Source organism: Oryzias latipes, chromosome 4 (genome assembly GCF_053564925.1).
Source record: "Oryzias latipes strain Hd-rR chromosome 4, Olatipes_Hd-rR_3.1".
Lineage (NCBI taxonomy): Eukaryota > Metazoa > Chordata > Actinopteri > Beloniformes > Adrianichthyidae > Oryzias > Oryzias latipes.
Genome location: NC_136240.1, coordinates 28,707,601 through 28,729,382, shown reverse-complemented (window position 1 = coordinate 28,729,382; position 21,782 = coordinate 28,707,601). Strand labels below are relative to the sequence as shown.

The window sequence follows — 21,782 nt, the reverse complement described above, 5'->3', positions numbered from 1 at the left end:
TTTTTATTTCTTCCTAAAACCATCTTTTTTTCTTCTAAATTATTTCGTAAATGCAAAGCTAAAAAAAAATGTTTTCCTTTTTCTTGGAATTTTGAATTAAGCAAGTAACTTGCAGGTTTGATCAACTTTCCAAGCTTCTGATGATCTTCTGGTTCTTAAGCCATCCTTTAGCATCTTCAAAAGCAGGATCAGCTGTCAGCATTCACACAGGATTTTCAAAAAATATGTGCTCTTCATTTTTTCCCCCTCTTTTTTTTGCGTTTGAAACACAGAGGAGCCAAAGCCCATTGACACAAGTCCTTTTTACAAGCACAGCAGGAGTAAACCTCGATGACTGGAAGCTATACTGAACATCAAGGCTAAGACTCACCGACGGGCAAAGCAGATATTCACCATCTGCTCAAAGAACAGCCTTTAGAACACAAGGGGAAACACTAAACAAATGCTACTCGCCATTTCACATCAGATGATGATTAAGAGGCACAACTGAAAGATAATGAATCTATAGAAAAAACTGGAGTATTAAATATTTTATCCTTAAGTGAAGTAACACATTCTGTGTTAGACTGACTGGTCATACATGTATCTCCACATTTACCGAAATTTCCACACCGGATCACAAGGAGCACCATCAATGAATGGTCTATTTTTAAATTATATGCAAGGGGCACCGATATACCCTCATTAAGGGGGACAAAAGAGTCATTGATGAGTCCCTCAGCGAGTCTGACTTTATTAAAGACCCACTCCAATTAAAATTGTGTTTTTGTTGTTTTCAGCAAGTTCTTGTAGCACTTTTCTCATGATGGAGGACATATAAAAACAAAAGATTAAAACTGTTTTCTGAGTATTTCTTTATTCAAATCAATTATTGGTTTTGCTGCACAGAGAGTAAAGAGCAGTGACACCGTACCTTCTATTAACTATTAAAGAGTTTGAATGAATATTATAGACACTAAAGCTTTACAATAGTTTTATATTTTTATTAAATCTGAGATTATCTAGAGTTACTCTTGGAAAGGATGCTCCTAATTTCTGTTTAGGAGGTGAAAGCCACTCAGGATGAGTGTCTGATGTGGGAGTTGAGGGAAAGATGGGAAAGATTTGTTGCTCTGCCTGAGTGCCTCTGTCAGATGTGCTGGCCTTTATAAAGCAGGACTGATGAGTACGCTGCTCTGCAGTTGTTCACACGGCTGATGGATGAACCTCCACGGCTACAGGAGGTAATTATGAAACACCCCTGAAAAAAAAGATCTCACCGCAGCATTACTCAACTCCAGCTCAGAATAAATATCGGGGTAAATTGTTCAAATTAATGTGACAACTAGTTTATACTGGGAGATAAAAATGCTAAAGCTAATTAAACTGTGTTGTTTCAGTTAGTCATTTAGCAAACCAAACCTTTATCTGAGCTACCTCATGTTTTTCAGATACTCCATTCTGTCTTCTCAGCTTTTTACCAGTCCAGTTCATCTTTTTTAAAGCGCATGAAAGTTTTGGTTCACAGATCAGTGACCCACACAAGATGCAAATATAAACACAGCGTCTCTCCATAAAGACGCTGATATCTGTGCTCTATTTTAGCCTGCGGTATATTTGCTTTCTGACCCTTCATGAAACGTGCACGCACGCGCACGGCCATCTGCCTCTGTAATGAGCTGAAGGCTGCCGATGGCGGTATCAATCTTCCCGGGTACATATGTCATGTGGTGGCGTGCAGAGACAGAAGGCGCACAAGCAGGTCTTTATGGTCACCAGAGTGTGAATTAATTAGCAGCATGTCTGGGGGTTTCATTCACTTTTTCCCACCGGTGTGTCGAGTTCTATAATCTAGCAAGGCCTTGAGCAGGTAAAACTCTGCCGCCTTTTTAAATTGTCCTCCAGCTCCTGAGCCGAGTTGGAATGGAGGCCCAGGAGGACCAGTGAATCCTTACTTTTGTTTTTTTTCTACTGTCTTTCCTCTTTTCAGTGTGCTGAATTCAGCAGGGAAAAAGAAGAAGCCCCACACTCCTCTTTTGTTTCTTATGATATTGTAGTGAAACTGCAATGATTTTTACCTAACGGCTCAGTCAGGTGTTCACTGATGTGTCACTCAGCTTTGCCAATCTTCAGCGTTTCTATTACATTTTCTCTGAAATTTGTGTGATTCTACACTGTCAGTGGATGCAGGACAAATAGTGGAAGCGCTGCAGATGGGACCATGTGTTATTAAAGCTCCGGCTTGCTGAGGCAAAGGGAGAAATCTTCCAGAGAGCAGCTCCACGCGTGTCTGTAAATATTAGTGCTGGCACTGGCCGCAAGTGCAGGGCTGAACAGCAGTGCGTGACTCCGTGGGCTAACGGGTGGATACCTTTGACATTGCTTTCATGTGTTAGATCGAAAACTCTGTCAGACTGAAGGATAAACTCATTTGAATTCTAAGGGTCAAATATGTGCCCACCAATAGATTAAACAACTATAATAACAGACACATACACAAACTAGAAGCCTTTTTCACATAAGGACATTATAGCCACATAGAAGCAATCATGCCTGTTTTATTATTTAAGGTAAATTAGAAGATAGCTTTTCCTTTGAATTTTTCCTTAATCTGATGTGCTTCATTCATTCTGTGTGGTGTTCCTTGAAATGACCTCTATCACTATTTGATGCTTCATAAACAAACTAAGTTAAACTGAAATAAATCCTCCCTCTGTTGCCTGCATCACATCTTTTAAACACTGGAAGAATCAATGGGACTAAAGTACAAGACAGATGTTTTTCTCAGATGCATTTTGGGCAATTTATATTAATGAATACCATGTTACAAGGCACACTGCCAATGAATGATATATTTTCAAACGTAAGACACATGAAATGAAACAAATGTCAGAGATAAGTCAGATTTGTCAGTCAGACTTTTTTGACTGCGTTCACAGTAGTTCTAAAACTTGTTTGTTTGCTACATGTTAGCCATGTTAGCATATTCCCAAGACCTTTAACTTCCAATCTTGTTTGCAACTCAAAAAAAAAAAAAAAGGTACCATGACTACGCTGAAGTCAAACACCGAGACACGTTAGCCGCATTAGCATATTTACAATAAATGCATAAAACCACTCTTGAAAAAAACCTAACCTTTTGACAGAGCATCGTGTACCTGTCAAAATCGCTTCGACATCAGTAAGAACAACCAGAATTAATCTATACATGAAGTGCTCCAAACTGCAAGGTGTTCTGTTGTTGTTGTTGTTTTTTTAAATATAAGGCTTTTAAGTATGTTTTCAATTGAATTGAATTGGAGCTGCATGCTGATGAAGTAGTTTGCTTTTTCGCCTCACAGCTGGAAGGCTGTGGTTCAAATCCCAGCTGGGTTATTTCTCTGTGGAGTTTGCTCCATCTCCCACTGTCCAGAAACCTGTTTTTTAATTTATTTTTGTTTTGTTTGCATTGTCCCTTAGGTGTGAGTGTGTGGCCCTGCAATGTGTGCACTGCCTTTACCCTGATGTTAAGCCCCAGTAGGCACCCCTGACCCTGCAAAGGACCAAAGATTATAGGATGGATGGATGCTGCACAAATGTTCATGGGTCCCCTGTTCCTCCAGCCGTTCTTTAGAACAATCCGCTGTGCAGACTGCATGAGAGAAATGAATTGCTCTTTTCAACTGATACATTTGATGTGGAAAAAGCCTGCAGGTCACATGACTTGTTGGCTTGCTTTAACCCTTGTGCTATCTTAGATGACTCCACCCTTACATTGACGTGTTCTCCCTACCATGACAAAGGTGGATAAAGGTGGAAAGATTTCATGTAATCCATGGACACCAGTGAAGATCACAAATCATTGAAGAAAAAAGGTTCAGAGCACGGTCTAGTGCAAGGGTGGGCAAACTGCGGCCCGCCTCCATATTTGGTCCGGCCTGCTGAACAATATCAGAGACCCATAATATATATATTTTTTAATCTGGCAACACGATCAATATGTGACATTTTATTCCCTCCTTTTGCAGTCTGTGCTCCAACCTTAAACCCTCTCAAAATCTCTGTCAAACAGAACAGAAGACAGTCTTCCCTTTTTTACGTCGCAGTTCATCTTTCCAGGTTTAGCTCATTCATTTAGAGCAATTGCATTTTTTAAACAGCGCACCCTGTTCTGTGTCCTGATTGGTTTGAGACCCTGTCAAACAATCTCCTCAGTCCGTGCCGTGTCTCCTGTACAGAAACGCGGAGTTCTTCAGATCTACAAAAATCTGTGATCGATCAGATCTTTGTTTTCAGTCTAAGAGCCTGGACCTAATTTCTATGAAGGGTTGAGAATTTAAAGAAGAGAAAAGGGTGAAAATGTTCATGTCTGTCTGAGAAAAGTGTATTTAGGCAGTGAGGAGTTTTACTGCTGTAAACATCTGTAATCATTCTCCGTGGATTTCACAGATCATGGTAATTTTTTAGAACATAACTCCTGCAATAAACGAGGGAACTCTGTACAGGTGAAAAGGTAACACAGATATGCGTAGCTGCAGCAGAAGACATAGACATTTGCTTTTGTCATTATTAATGAATGAGAAACAGACGCGCAGGACACAGCGCAACTGCACAAAACGTGAGATGTGTGAGGAGCTACAGCGCCCAAAGTCTTTATAAGGATTATTATGACGGGAGAGGATCGACTACTTACTGTTTTTTTGTGTTTTTTTTTAAATGTATCAGTATATTTTTCCTGAATTTTTGTCTTTGAAAATCATAGTGTTAATTGGTCATTGCTTTATTTCATAAATAATGTTATTATTTTATTAAAACGATCATGAATGAATGAAACTTTAGTCATACAGCACTTTACAACTCATTGAAGGTACCAAAGGGCTTCACATTAAAAAAAAAAAGATATAAAATGGGAACAAGATTTTTAAACTAAAAACTCTAGAATCTTCTGTTTTAGAATATCTGCTCCTGGTCCGGTCCTTCTATCGAATTTTAGAACCCAATGTGGCCCAGCGAGTTAAAATAATTGCCAACCCCTGGTCTAGATGACCCAACTCCCAATGGTAAAGTGCCTAGGATACCACAAGGGTTACGATCATTTCAAAGCACCTACTCACATCCAGAGTAAAAGAAGGAAAGGGGACAAATAAGCTAAATGGAAACTAATTTAAAGGTGATGTGGACCGACTGCTGCAGGCCCCTATATGCGCCTTAACACATGCACATGGTCAAAAATCCTTTTTCAGAACAGTTGTCCTGGATATAAAATCTAACCTCAAAAGAAAAAAAAAGAGGTTGTTGTCACACTGGAAAAATGTATTCGCCTTTTTTTTTCTGCAAAAAACAATTTCGGGTCATTTACCTCCTACAGCTGATGACCTGAGTCTGAAGAGAGAAAAATGCCAATGAAATGTGAAAAACAAAACAAAAAACATAATCTGTCCACGGTACAAACATGCTGATATAGAATGTTTTAGTTTAAACTGAACGGAGAAAGGATTTGGAAATGATCCTGCTAGTGGCTCTTTATGGTAACTGTTTTTGAACTGGCTGCAGCGAGGAAGTGGAAATAAAAATTTTGCCTTGAATTAAAAAAAATTGAATCTCACAATAGTTATCTGAAATATGGGAGTTTTTGATGTGTTTACACAAAACCCGAGAAAACGTGATGTTGGCTGTCTTCACGCTGAGATTATTATTTACAAAATTTGTAGCCGTTAACAATCTTTCAGGTCAGTTGAAATCTTTCTGGTTAATCTGTGTCAGCTATAGGCTGCATCTTGGCTTCGGTTTTGAACCATTTTCATTGGTTCTAATAAACACTATTACTTCAAAGTAACGCAGTATCTGGGTTCTGTTTGTCTTTGTTTGACCCGTCTCCTTACCAGATTTTGGTGTAATAAAGCAAACATGTTGACCTTGGCCTGGTGGAGGACAGTTTGTTGAGCCACCGACTGAACTCTGCTGTGCTCCGGCCTGCAGTTTCTATTGGAGCCTGACTTATCACAACTTCATTCTTAATACGTTTTTTTGCAAAATTCTTGCACAGGAGAACGTTTTTGGCCCTGTCAAAAAAAACAAAAAACTATTATTGAAACTAAAATAAAAATAAAAGATTTTGCTAAGGACAACCTTCATGTTTGAAGGAAGTACAATGGCTTCTCCGTTCTTCCCTTTGTGCTTTCTAATCACTCACATTTGATGTGCTAACACAGAAAAAAGGCTGTAAAGCATCGTGCTTCATTAATATAATTAAAAACAAAAAACACTTATGGGTCCACGATGAAATGTAATAGGATTTTTCTGTTCGGTTTCTGTTTTGGTTTATCCTGTTAGGGGTCGCCACAGCGAATCAGCTTTCACTGAGTCACACAGGTGGTTTGCGAGAGGCCGGCCAGTCGCCTTCTGAAATATGATAGGACTACTTCCGCTGAATTTAAGGACTAATTTCTATCCTATATCCTTCATGCGCCCATGCACTCAGTCTAATTTCCTCATTTTTAACAGTCAGGCTACGCACAATGGACGTGCCAGGAGCATCCAGCGTTCACCAGAACAACACTAATGAGCTTCCTGAGCAATGTGCAGGGTTTTGGGAAGGTAGAAAAAAAAAAAGGAACAATCCCTACGACACCACTGCGCCTCACCTACTTCCCCCTTACTGATGCTTGCATGCTGTATAATAGTTTGATACAACTTGTCACTCGCTGCATGGCTGTAGAAAAAAATGTGCAGGAACATTTTTTACATAAGGGCTCATCAGACTGTCGACAATCTTAAAATTCCTTGCAGGCCACCTGCTTGCCCCCATACAGATTTGTCAAATTTTCACCCACAGACAGCCCATATCCACTTGTGAGGACATTTGTGATTAAGGCTTTTTGTGTTTCTGTTCTGTGCTCCTTGGGACAAGGACTGGAGGTGTTGTTCCTGGAATCTGCTGGAACAGAACACCTTTTAGTTTGGGGATTTCAGCCCCGACCAGCACGGCGATGGTTCACATCTTTTTTAGCTCCTCGCTCAGATGTTCCTGGCGCTCTTTGTGGTCGTCTCCCATGATTTTTCTATCATTCGGAATTGCTTCATCCACCAAGACTATTACTTCTCATTATCATCACAATCTTGTAATTGAAATCGAAAAGCCTTCGCAGCATCCAGGGAGATTCACTCTTTACCGATTTTTTAAGTTCTTCCCGCCTTGAACTTGGATCCAGGTTTTCCTTGCAGCAGATGGGCTTTTTTCCAAGTAACCTCAGAGGGTGGCAGAGTCTGACCTCTGACCCGTCATCCATTTTAGTTCAGCTGGGCAAAGTCTGAGTACAGGCGTTTGGTGTCACTTCTTCTACTGTGGCTCACATCTTTCCATGCAGTGCTGTTACATAACGCAACTACACAGTTTATGGTTTATTCATAAAGCTTATTTGGGCCCAGGCGTCCACACCAAGACAAAAAAAAATCTGTGCACAAGCCCTGAGGGCGAAAAAACCCAGGAAAGCCGGAATAAAGCCCAGACTAGGACGGAATTACCTATTCACCGAGTGAAAAAGTGAAAATGTGCTTCACTGCCTGCTCTGCCTCTTCCATCCACCCTCTCACCACCAGCGTTTCATTTTCTCACCGGCTTCATGCATGCACATGTGCCTGCAGGCATGTGTGGGTGTGTAAGTGCCGCGGTGCTCCGAGGCAGCACTGCTGCTCTTGATGTCGACATGCCTGTCTTTAGAGCGTGCAAACCAGTTCTGCAAATGAGGCTACCAATCTGGATGGGACAGGAGCTGGCTGAGAGACGGAGGGGCTGTGCGTCATTCATGGTACAGTGTAGCCTCTCTGTGTGGGTGAGGAGGAGAGAGACAGGGAAAGCTCTACTGGCACGGCACTGCAGGGCCCCCTGCTGTCCTAGACCTGCACTGCACTCCATCCATAAATCAGTCCTTGGTTATCAGCAGCGTGCCGGTCTAACGCTGCAGTCTCACGCCTTCAGTTCAAGTCAGAACCCTTCATTGATGCCTCAAAAATGCTAAATACATTCAGAAAAACAGAAAAGCTATTTGATAGAACCAGATCCCTTGCTACTCTTACCTAAATGATTATTTTTTCCTCTGAGAAAACGGTCTGCAGGGTGGGAAAACGTGATTTGTTTGATTCCTCTTCAGGTCCTAACAAAACAGTATCCAAATTATCAATAGATTGAGTTTGGAGGCTAATAAAAACATGAAAAAACTTAAATTAGGGTTGTGTATCTTTTCCTCTCACAATATTCAATATTTATCTCGACATTAAAACGCACAAACCAATAGGATTCAACTAACTTTGTGGCGATACCAAAGAATCCAAAACTTCAACCGAAATGGACATTTGGTACATAAACCTATAAATTTAAAATGCTTTAAATGTGTTTCCTCACTGGCACATTTAATTTTAATGAAAAAAAACAAAATATCTTTAACATTACGACTTCAAACATTAAAATGTGGCTTTTTTTTTTCAAATTTACCGTTTTGTTCCTTGTGGTTAAAAAAAAGTGTCGTATTCATTCATTTTATTTTAATTATTTTAATATATTGATGTACTGTTAAAAAAAAGGGCTATCGTGTTTTTATTAAACACAAGGCATATCCATCACAGTGGTTCACCTTCAGTCAGTTGTAAATAACCCAACTCGGTAGAAGCTAGCTTGTGACTGAACTTTTTATTTCATCACAGGTTTGCCAGAAACTGATTATTTTACTTCCGAGTTGGTTTTATGCCTTTTAAACACAATCTTGTTTATATCTATGCTTTTGAACCAATAATGCCATTACATTTATAACTAGATCAATATTTTTACTCCTATTCTTTATGTCCATAAAAAACCTGAAAGTGTTGAAAGCGTTTTTCCACTGCTGCTCCTGTGTCATGAACTTTGCGACTGGAACACATCTCCCTAAGTTGCTTTAAAACAATACTTTATGAGCGATTAACCAAAAAGTATACATGCTATTCTTGATCTGATTTAAATTGGTTTTATTTTCATGTTATTGTGTGTGTGTGTGTGTGTGTGTGTGTGTGTGTGTGTGCGTGTGCGTGCGTGCGTGAGTGTGTGTGCGCGCCATTGCCTCTTGGCCAAGATTTTATCTCAAGGGACTTGAGATAAAGGCTAAACAAATAAATTTGGATTATATCCAATAGAAATCTCAGTCATCTTCTAAATCTGTTTTGTCTCTTTCGCGGTCGCGGGGCTGCTGAAGCCTATCCTGGCCCCCCATGGGCTAGGTCAGAGTACACCCTGCTGTGATCTGCTGGACAGATCGCCAGTCCGCCGCAGGGCGACAAATCACAAACCCATGCACCAATGAACCTTTGAAGCATGTTTGTAGACGGTGGGAGGAAGCTAGGAGAAAACCCACGTATGGACGGGGAGAACATGCAAGGTCCACACAGAGTGCCCCCTTGGTGTTCTGTTTTCATGTCCCCCAGCTGGGAATTGAGCCGGGTCAATAAAAACGAGTCTTGAGGAAAAGTGAACTTTTTATGTTTAGACTTGTAATCGGTCTGATATCGCTAGTTTAGTATTACGAAGCTGAAACATAGAAATGGCGACAACACTGCAAACACAAAGCATGGTATTTACTGTCGATATTCTGCATGAAAATCTTCACACAAGCCTGGAATCATTTTGTGTCATGTCACATGACTACAGCAACCTACCAGACGTCCAAGCTAAAGATGCTTTGCACAACATCAGTAAAAACATCCCTCTGCAGTAGTTTGGGGCTAAACCCCCACCCCCACCCCCACCCCAACCCTGTGACACACAGTAAAGCAGGTGAAGTAATAAAGAAGAGCCACAGAGCAGCAACAACCTTGTTAAACATTTATTGAAATCACATCCTAACTCTTTTTTTTTAAAGGCTGAACTTTACCATGAAAATAAAACTGGACAGATACCAACGGGCCACCTGCTGTCTGAGAAGAAAACCTGGGACACTTAAACATAGTTTTACAAAAGGTAAAAATAAACAGATTCGTGTGATAGTTTTGATTTCGGGTTACAAAAAGCCAAATATATTACTGTATTTTCTGCACTATGGGGCACACCGGATTATAAGGCGCATAATCATTGAGTGATCTATTTTTGAAATGAACTATAAAGCATATTACATAAGAGAAAAGGGTCAGAGAAAAGTAAGTCAGTCAGATTTTACCTGCATTCACAGTCATTCTAGTACTTGTTTGCAACATGTTAGCCATGTTAGAAGTGTTGGGGAATTCACAACACCAATGTGTGTACATATATATAATATAAATGTTCCAGTTGACTGACCATTAAAAATCATCTGACACTATTTTGAAAAAAAACATCACATCATCTGCAAAGAGAGAAACATTGCAGCTTTAAGAAAAAGCTAGAAAACATCAATCACTGAAAGTTTTATCTTTTTTTCATATTTATTTTTCAATAAATTTAGAATTTTAATTGGAAGGCAAAAAGTTATTGAATTATCCGGAAAATCTTGGCTTAATAGTTCAACACACTTCTTTTTTGGAGGGTTTGCTGAGAAAACTCTTTCAACTGCACATCCACATTGTTATTTTCTTAAACTTCCTTTGATGAATACTTACGGGCATAATTACTTCTTGAATTATGATGCCTTAATCCACCTTCTTACTTTAGAAATACAAAAGCCGGTACCACTAAGATTATTTTCTCAGTAAATTCAAGCTAAACGGTGTGTGTTTCCTCATAAGTCTGGTGTGGTCTGGCACCGGCGTCCCCTGTTTGACCCGAGTGGGACACTCCAAACAGACTGCTTCAAGTCTGCTGGAAAAATAAAATGGAATAGACGATCAACAGAGAGTCAACAAACAGATATGAGATCACAACAGCCAGATCAAACACAACAGGAATTATGAGAGATGAGGTCAAATTAAGAGAAGGAAAGGAGCAATAAAGTGAGAGTGAGGGGCCCACAGAGGATGTGGAGGAAGTCACAGCAGCACACAGAACAATGACATTCACCAAAACCATTTTAGTAAAGGTCAGCCGCATGGATCATTTCTGTCTCTACGCTCAACCAACATATTAAAAATGGATGAAACAAAAAGTTCTTGTCCAACAAATATTAAAGTGACATTTCAGAAGAGTGTTTATTTCCATGCAGTGTATTATTGCTCATAGTGACTCAGACTTGTGCTTTTTAAAAAAGCTATTCTGCTGTGGGGGTGAATTCTGTTTACAAAATGTGTTTATCGCCATGTTAACTTAGAAAAGCAGATTTACATTTTGTAAATCATTGAAGCTCAAAGCCTTTTTTGGAAAATGTATCTAAAATTGATTATACCACTTCTTCAATGTAGATTTGGAGTGATGTTGTAAATAAAATTGACAATAATAGGAGAATTCAGAGTTTAGAAGCTGCCAACAGCAAGACATTCACAGAGGCACGCCTGAACTATGGACATTCAAAGATAATGAAAGACAACCTATTCTGGAAAAAAGACCAAGTCTGACCATAAAATGCAACTGGAAAAAGCCTCAAGACAAGCCTAGATAGGCTGTTTGTGGGCAAATGAAGGGGTACACCTGTATGAAACATGCAGGTGGCCCACTAGAAATATTAAGATCACTGACCACTTGGTGTGCCTGTAGAGCAGGAATGTCCATGCACATGTTTTTTCTACGGCATTCTGTGGGCAAAAGGTTATGGTGAATACTTACACAACACAGAAATGTAACTGAGCGATGAAACGCAAGCATGTCGATTTTTTTCAACCCCTTCTAATCCTGTGGTCTGCGCATACAGCCTGTTGGTTTTTTACAAGTGAGTTTCAAGTACAGTGGGGGTGTTTTGAAAACCAAGTGTGGCGCCGCAGCGCTTTCAAGGCATCACAATGGGACATGAGGTCCTCAGAGTTCAAATATCTGGACTTTAGGGAAGAGGACACGTTGCGTCAATACATCAGGAACTGAGCTTTAGCCCCTGACGTGTTGATGAGGAGATCAGCTGGTGGGCTCACACAAATAAGTGGTCGAATGTGAATATATGTGAAAAAGCGAGAGGTTGTGGTCTTTACGAGAAACGTTCACAAATGTATCACAAATAAACCACGTTAAAACCACGGAAGCACAAAAAAATAACGTAAAGAGCACGTAAATCAACGTAGAACATAAACTGTGCATAATTATTGTGCTGTTTATATGCATTTTCTTGTGAGTCAATTATGTAATTTGAGCGTGATGTGTGCAAAATATACGCAATATCCGTAATTCTCGACCGACCACAAATTTTAAACAGTTTAAAACTGAATTAATGTAAAGACCCATCAGCTAAAATGGACATGTCCGCACATCCACGAATGATGAACGCAAGAAACACTTTTGAATTACACGTGTCATGAATGTATAATGAAAGACCGAACTTTTGTACGTGGAAAATGTGCCAAATTTACATAGTGTGGCCGGTGTCCCACATGTTTTTTAGGCAACCTGCCATCAAGCTTCTTATTGGCTAAACACACCTGATACAGGTAATCAACAGCAGATAAGGCAGGATTTCTGAAAAAATAGCAGGAGGTTGGCCCTCGAGGCCTGGAGTTTGACACCCCTGGATTAGAGTGTGGCGTAAGGTAACCGTACAACAGCTTCCCCCTGTACGCCATAAGTGTGTGTAACTTCTATTATACCTACAAATACTTCACGGTACACACATAATGAGCTTGAGCTGCTTATGTTAATTATAACCCAACCCGTGGTGTCTGTACCTGTACTGTTTTTTTCCGAGGGTTCAACAATATTTTAAGACAAAACTATTTTAATCCCAAGTTAAAGGTCACATGGATAACAACTGTACAACAGAAACTGTGACCTAAGGCATAGCTTGTTTTTTTCTTGGAACCAAAGAAAAAAAGCCTGATAAATAATATAAGCTTCAGGTTACATTAAAAAAGAAACTGAAATCAAATGTTACTTTGTATTTAAATCTGCCATCACCTTTTTTGGTTCACCAAAAAAAAGGTCTGGTCTTTCTCTTCTTTGAGTATCAATCACAATGGCTTCATGCCACCTTTGACCTTTAGTCGTTCTAATGTATGCATTAAATGACTTCACGAAAAGGGACAACTGCTGCACGGTGCTTTATCTTGGAAATGTAACTTTTACCGTGCTGGTTTCATTAAAATCTTAAAGGTCGAACCAGGAAAAGGAGACGAGAGGGGTGGGGGTCTGCAGGATGTGAATAGGGGAGGGGGAAAAAAAATTAACATGAGAGGGGCACATCTGCTGCACCCCAACTGCCATGTTTCTCTACCAGACATGATCTCTGCAGTCATTTTTGTCACTTTTTTTGTTTCCCCCTTTCTTCTTCATCCATCTTCTGCCATTAGTGTACAACCTCATTTTGCCTTTCATCATGAGGTCAGGAGTTGTGGTTGTGGAAGACCCAAAAGTAAAAGATGTATGTGTGACCGGAAACTTCCCTTAACATTAAAACGCAAACATGACAATGGAGAAGCGTGAAACTAAACATCAAACCGAGGGAGGGCTGGAACAATCAAGATCTAAGAAAATTAGTTGCAGAGAAATGCAGATAGAAATGGGAAAAGTAGTATTACAGTAACTGGTTCAGATGGGCAACATGTCTGAATTTGGAAGAATTTATTTGCAAATTATGTTTAAAAAAAAGTATTTGGTCAATAACAAGAGTTCAACCTAATACTTTGTTATATAAACTTTGTTGGCAATGACAGCAGTCGAACTATTTCTGTAGGGCTTCACGACAATTTCACAAACTGCTGGTATTTTGGCCCATTCCTCCATGCAGATCTCCTCTAGAGCAGTTTGGGGCTCTCGCTGGGCAACACAGACTTTCAATTCCCTCTAAAGGTTTTTAATGGGGTTAAGATCTATAGACTGGCTAGGCCACTCCAGGATCTTGAAAAGCTTCTCATTAAGCCACTCCATCATTACCCAGGCACTGTGTTTGGGATGGTTGTCATGCTGAAAGACCTAGCTACATTTCATCTTCAATGCCCTTACTGTAATGGAAGGTTTTCTCTCTTAATCTGACGATTTGTGGCTCCATTCATTCTTTCCTTTACACAGATCAGCTGTCCTGGTCCCTTTGCTTAAAAATAGCCCCAAATCATGATGTTTCCACCCCTTTGCTTTATAGTAGGAATGGTGTTCTTTGGATGCAACTCAGCATTCCTTCTCGTCCAAACACTCGTAGAGTTCCAAAAAGTTTTATTTTGGTTTCATCTGACCCTAGGACATTCTCCCAATCCTCTTCTGGATCATCCAAATGCTCTCTAGCTAACTTTAGACGGGCCTGCACATGTACTGGCTTTACTGGCAGGAGACACATCTGGCACTGCAGAATTTGAGTCCCCGGCGGTGTACTGTGTCACTGATGCTAGACTTTTTTTTCTTTGGTCCCAGCTCTCTGCTTGTCAGTCACTAGCATTTTTTTCGTCTGGTCCTTTGTCACGGCCATTTGAACAAAAAAATGCTCAGAAATGCAATTTTGAACTTAATTTTATTTTTTATATGTTCTCCGTTATCAGAAAATTGCTACAAAAACATGTTAGAAATACCAAAAACACAATTTCATCAATCCCCACACATAATTCTTCTTCTCTTCCTCTACTATTGTATCTCATTCTTTCTCAAAAAGAGACAGAAATAAGGCTGTAAATAAGAAATTAGCTGCGTTTTCTGTCCCACTCTATTATAGTCTTTTGATTGGGGCTATCTGCCTCACTTTTACCTACCAGCCTCAAATCAATGTGTTAATCCTCCCCCAAAGGCTCCTTTCACAGAGCACAGATTTGTATGCAGACAGACATTTCCTAAATACCGGTACCTGCAGACAAATGTTGAGAAGGTTCAACTGGCTTTTTCCTTCACATTTTTGAAGAGCTAAGTCAGACTGCAGCATATCTGATTCAGACTCTGCTGCAGATAAAAGACATCATTAGTTCCAACTGCTGATGAGGAATCTGCTTCTGACCTAAACATTGTTGTAGCTTTTTTTAAATAGAATTCTTGTCCAGCAAATAAATGTGTTGTCTTCTCCAATAATTTAATTTCAGCCAAAGCTTTAGCTCACATATCAAGTTTTCTGCTTTTGAGCTTTTTTCCTGTGAATCCCATAATGGATTTACATTGCTTTTAAAAGTATTCTACAGCTGTAAATTGATGTGTGCATAACTAACTTCAATCCTTCCATTAGACAAAAGGTTTGCATCTGAACAAAAAAAGTTTTGATCCAGTGTATGTGTTGCACGTTACAGAATTTTGTGATAGGGAGACAATTGAATCAGTTAGTTCAAAAGGGGCCCAAGTCCAAGAGGTTTTTCCAGGAAATGATTTTAATTGCATAGGGAGGCTTCACCAGATGATTAATATTTTACCCAGATTTAGCACCAGTTCATAGCTTACAAATGCTATAATATGAAGCACCTCACTTTTATCATTTCAAAGTCTCTGGATTTGGGCCCTTCTTGAATTAAACAGGGGTGCTGCCATATTGGATAACTAGTGCTGCCATCTATGGGATAAAACAAAACCCATGCAAGAGAGGCCCAAGTCCAGGAATTTTGCACTTAATGCATTTTAAATGTCAAGCATAGTCAATACATTACAACGGACTTGGGACGTTTTTTGCACATCATCAGATAGCTTTTCCTTGAAGACCATAGAACATATACTATCTCTATTTAGAAAAATTGTGGACTTGGGCCTTTTGAACTAACCAATTCTATTGAATTGCAGTGATTTGATCCAGTGACTAAGTAAAGTAATCAATTACTTTTTGGAAGCAATATACCAAACACTGGGGATAATACAGTGAATATCAAATTCATGAAAATGGTGTTTCTTCTCATACATGAATAGTCAAATTAAAGAGAACTTTTAAATATTTAATTAAAATTCAGACCAACTAAAGCAGTCAAGTAAATAACAATCACCCTAACTTGTTGTGAGTTGTATCTATTGTCCTTCACTACCTTTATAAAAGCCTAAAAGTGCTTTACAGTCACAGTCCCATTCATCCATGCACACACATTCACACACTGGTGCTGGCAGAGCTGCCATGCGTGGTGCCAACCAGACCATCTGGAGCAACGTAGGATTCAGTGTCTTGCCCAAGGACACTTTGACACACGTAGGCAGGGTGGGAACTGAACCAGTCACCTTCTGGTCAGAGGTCAACCGATCTACCTCACAATAGAAATGAGTTCCTGTATTGAAAAGATCTGCTGCTGGAAGTAACAGTTGACACAATTGGAAAATAGCTTCCAATACTTTTTTGATTCTTAAAGCAACAAAAACACACTTAACATGTGTTTTTTTTAGCAAACGCTCATACACAGAACCAAATAACTGAAATTACAACCTCAGACTTTTGACAGATTTGTTCTGTCTAAACTGATCAATCAACATCTTTCTCCTGTCAGCAGCCAATTGGGAATGCTTGCTTCTCACTAGTCGATCAGGCTGCAAAATAAAATGCAGTATTCCCCCCATATTAGCGGGGGTCAGGGAACGGAGACACCCACAAATCCGCCGAATCCGCACATACGGAGAACCACCCACTCCCAGCGGGCAAAAAATGTTCCTCACCGATCCTTACTCAGCAAAAACCCTACTGAAACATTTCTGATGATTTGTCAAACATTTATTACAGAACTGTGGAATGATGCTCAACATAAAGAATTTTTAATTTTTGTTTTTTATTCTGAGCAATAGACTGTACTGTAGCGTACTTTATAACACACATTATGTCACTCTGTGCCTTAAAACCAGGAGTCCATGCTACCTCCTTCATCCGTTATGGGCATCGCCTTCCAGAGGAGGCCGGTTTAATCCACCATTCATTTATCTGAATGATAATTATTAAAAATTTGCGAATATGTGAAACTGTGAATATTGAAACCCGAAAAAGCGGGAGATCGCTGTATTAAAAAATGTAAATGGTTTTTCCCTAGGTTCTTGTAGTTAACCAAGGCAGGTGATTACAGTACTTTCCTCTGCCAGTTTATCATATCAACATGAGAAACAATGTCAAGATGGCTGTGATCATCAAGCGACACCCCTTTTGTAATCACTCTCTGTATGTCTTTTGATGTGTGCAAATTTTGACTTTTTAGAGTAATCTTAAAAGAACAAAGTCCATTTCTATTCAAATATTGTGTTTAATAGTTTGTATTTATTCAATATTAGAAATGTTTCCAAAACAATCAATTAACCTCATCTGATTCTGTATCATTCTCCAAAAACATTAAAAGATTTTCGTAGTTGTGGTTTTATGTTAATTTTCTCAGCAAATTGTGAAGAAAGTCACGTCCAAATCAAATGTTCTGTACTTTCCATAACTAATTTCCACATTTAATTTTGAATCAATTATTTCCACGTTTGTGCGGCATTAATTCTGCTCGCTGCGTTAAAACAAATGTTTTGATTTAAGGTTTTTTTTTCTGTTGCATGACTTAATGAAAATGTTCAAAACCTTAATGAAATGATCCCAAACATTGAAATGAAGATCAGAAAGCAACAAAAGCACACCTTGAGAAGATCTGGCGCACATTGTAGTAATTTTAAGAAAGGTTGTTAGAATTCTAATATATAAAGTTTTCCATCCTCTTCAGAACTCACTGAATATCTTTGAGGGCCAGGGGGGCGCCAAGGCCAACCCAGCTACTGTTGGTTGAAGGCAGGGACAATTTAGAAATATGAATTACCCTATGAAGTATGTTTTTGGGCCGTGGAAAGAAGCAGGAAGACCTGTAGAAAACCCAGACATGCATGTGGAGAGCATGCAAAGCCCACTTAACCCTTGTGCTATCTTAGTTACTTTAACATTGGGAGTTGGGTCATCTAGACCCACTAGACAGTGCTCTGAACCATTTTTCGTCAATGATTTGTGATCTTCACTGGTGTCTATGGATTACATGAAATCTTTCCACCTTTATCCACCTTTGTCATGGTAGGGAGAACACCTCAATGTAAGGGTGGGGTCATCTAAGATAGCACAAGGGCTACAAAGGTCCCAGCTAGTATTTGCTGTGAGGTAAGAGTGCTAACCACTGTGTCACTGTGCACCCTTTTGGTCACTACAAAAAAAAAATAAAAATAAAAGAACAATCCCATCATTGTAAAAATTTTAATAATTAAGAAACAACTATAATGACACAGTGCCTTAAAAACTCATTACAAAGTAACATTTTCTCTGATACTGTAAACATTTGTGATATTCTCTGCAGACACAAGTTTATTTTTGTAATCCAAAAAATAAAAATAAAAATAGGCTGTATTTGCATGTCTCAACTAACTTCCTTTTCCTTCAAAGTAATTAAAGGCTCAGAAAAATGCAGACAATTCCTCAATATGTGCAGCTTAAACAAATGTTTTAATTATATTGTCTCCAAAGTTGTACATTAAATGTTAACAATTTTCTATACATATTTTAGTAACCTTAATGTAAATGAAGATGACTAGCAATTATCATGTTAAACAAAAAACTAGTCAGTTCAAAGAGGTGAAAAACAAAGCTAAAAAGACAAATCTGGATGTCCAATTCTTCATAATTCCACAATAAACTCAGGAATGTTGTCTCAACAAAGCTCTCAGCAGGCACAGCAGGTCTGACTGGGAACATGAAAAAATGTACATCACTTTATGTTGTCTGAGAAAAATTCAGAATCCAATGAGGAGGTTGAATTATTTAGTTAACATAACAGACGTCAAATGAAAGCCTAGTACTGAGAAACTATGATTGTAACAGACCAGTGTTCCTAACATTACTTCAAAAGCACTGTATCACACAGACCAGACACACACATACTACCACCACCAGTGATGATGAAGGGCATCCTAGGTTGACGGAGCCCTTTTCACAGTTGAGTTCACCAAAGGTCATAACAGTGTGTTCCTCATGATGGCATGATGAACTGACACTCCAAAGTAATCCAATGCCTTAATACCAAAAATGAACTATAAGAAACATGATGGATTGGAATGAGCTGTAATTAATACGCCTGTTTGCTATCTGATTGGCTGTAAGAGGATGAATGAGTTGATCAGAGATTTTGAATTTGTATGAGTCGGTCTATATGTGAGCTCTTGCTGATAAAAGACCTTGTGTGTGCCTGGAAAAAGCTACATTTTGGTTTTACTAGTGTTTAAAACATTTTACAACATACTTTAAACGTCTTTTGTCCAGACTCAAAAAATTTTTACAAACAGATATCCTGTTTCTTTTACAACTTGTTATCGGAACAGTACTTTAATATTCCATACTTCCAATTAATCTATACCCCACTTGGAGTTTTTTTACCCCCCAATCTTCTTTATAACACTTAAATGTAACTTTCAAATTAACGCCAGTTAAGTTTGAGTTAAAGATCTTAGGGTTGACGTTGTGCTTTTCACAAATTACTGATGTTTTCTATTTAGCCTCTAAAAACTTCTTAACCATTGTGCTATCCTATGACCCCACCCTTTCATTGACGTCTTCTCCCTACCATGACAAAGGTGGATAAAGGTGAAGGGGATTTCATGTAATCCATGGACACCAGTGAAAATCACAAATCATTGAAGAAAAATGGTTCAGCGCACTCTCTAGTGGGTCTGGATGACCCAACTCCCAAGGTTAAAGTGCCTAGGATAGCACGAGGGTTATGACCAACATGCGTGGGCATCACATTTTGGGTTATTTTACCACAGTAGGTAATTCTGCTTAACTGGAGCCCTGTCAAAGAAAAATGAAAAAGGCACATCAAAGAATCGCTGTAGTCTTAAAAAGTGATGCTTCTGACTCAAACTGTTTTTGAAGGAATTTCTGTCAAACTGAGGATCAGTTCACTAAGCTGCTCTGGGTGTCAAGCTCTTGCCTCTTCCTTCTTATGAAAGTTGTACATCCTCAGAACTACTGTGACTCATGCCGTAGTCACAACTGCTCTCACGAGTGTTCGCAGGCAAAACATGGGCAAACCTGCATGGTAGCCCACACAAACTTTTAGGATTGCATGTTGCCCATAAACAGAAAATGTACATGAACATAAACAATGAAGGCTGTTGGACAGCCGTTTCGATGAAGACTGAGTCATTTTGGAATGATGCGAAACACTAATGGTGTTTCTTGTGTCCGTTTCACAGATGACAGCTGAGGCGCTGTTCCGGCTGGTCAATGACCCTGTGCTGCCCTTCTACCCTCTGGACGTCACGCTGGATGTTCAAAACAAACTCAAAGGTGAATCACAATGGTGGTGTGGGATTGAACGGTGCTCCACAGCATGCTGTTTCTATGGACGCTGGAGACTTTTTTGCCAATTCAGAAAATCATCTTTTCCTCTTGAAGCGTGGAGATTCTGTTGGAATGAAAGCGCACAGACAGGGGTTTCCAATTCTTGCCAAAGATTTATTACCTTAACAATATTTCTAATACAGGTATCCGGGCACAATCATTTTCCCTGAATGCTTTTTATTAAAACAGGGCTCACAGTAGGAACACAAAGAAAAGAGCACTGTTTCTGTCCCTGCCCGGGATTTATACAATGTATATATGAATATGTAAATGAAGAGAGGATGGTGCAGAATCCGCCTGGTCAGTTGTCTCCATTAGCTGTCACGTGACCATCTGCACAGAGAGAATCCAGAACACAAACTACAAAGAGTTTTCCCCCCATTCCATGAGTGCCTGACACCCACCTCCACACCCTGCACTCCCATTTGTCTGCTCCTCTAAACTTCAGTAGGGCCTTAGTATGTCATGCATGATCTGCTGACAATTATTCTGAACCAGTTTTATGTGTGATATATTCTTCACTCTTTATATCAACTTGATACTACATCCCTGAGAGGCTGTGTTTGCACTGTCCTCTGCAATGCACGTTCAAGTGACCATTTCCAATGAAAAGTCTATCTAACTAGATGTATAAGCACGTTTCATGTTCAAAACTCTTGAAATCACGCGTCGCTACACATGTTTCTACGACCATTTTTGGACTCAATGTAAAAACATGTGGCCACTGAGCACGCGTTGAAAGTTAAACCAGGTCCAACTTTGACCGATCAGGGACTCGGATTTGTAATTGATGTATGGATAATGTCTCTTTTATTTCACAGAGGTGCCAACCATTTGAATATTGATCTTGGAGGAGAAAGTAATAATTAATGTTTGGATCTAGCCAGAATTCTGCGACACCAAGTCTTTTATATGTCGTAATAGAGCTGTGAAAGAAAAAGCCTGGATAAACGTTCAAGAGATTTGTCCCATTTTATTATTTCGCACTAAGTCTCTTTCAACTGTAGGTGGCGGGCATGCGCTAGTAAACAATAGAAAAAAAGAAGAAGAAAAAGCCCTTCCCTGCTTGTCTAGTGTTAACATCATGTGCTAAATACACGTTTTTGAATGCGCGTCACAGGCCCAGTGTGCATGTAGCATTGGAGAAAAGACTATCGAAATCTTGAAGTCCACAATTTCATGAGTTTCCATTGACTATAAAATTGCACAAATTCGATTTGCTATAATAAATTTGCTTAATGGAAAGACGACAATTTATTGAAATTTATTTAAAAAAATGTTTTTGCGCTTGGAGGAGGTGGTTTTTGAGGCGTATCGAAATCTATTTTGAATAGATGAGTCAGATGGCGATGGGAGTGCTCTTCTCGGTAGGAACTGGCGGCCTTAGGTACTGCGCAGGAGCAATCACTGCACCACAGCTCATTAAAAGTGAAGAGTGTCATACAGAATTGTTGGATTCACAGCTCCTCTGTAAAATCACAATCCATAATTTCCCAAAATCATTTCATCCTTAGCCTTCCCCCGTGCAAGGAGACGCCAACG

General features: G+C 39.4%; 1 protein-coding gene across 1 annotated transcript in view; it reads left to right on the top strand.

Moving 5' to 3' along the window:
* The window catches only part of naaladl2 (N-acetylated alpha-linked acidic dipeptidase like 2), a 520,425-nt gene that overhangs the window by 456,900 nt on the left and 41,743 nt on the right, over positions 1 to 21,782 (top strand). Inside the window, exon 17 of the mRNA XM_020702830.3 lies at positions 20,093 to 20,186. Coding sequence (XP_020558489.2) covers positions 20,093 to 20,186 — 94 coding nt within the window. The remainder of the gene's footprint in view (positions 1 to 20,092; positions 20,187 to 21,782) is intronic.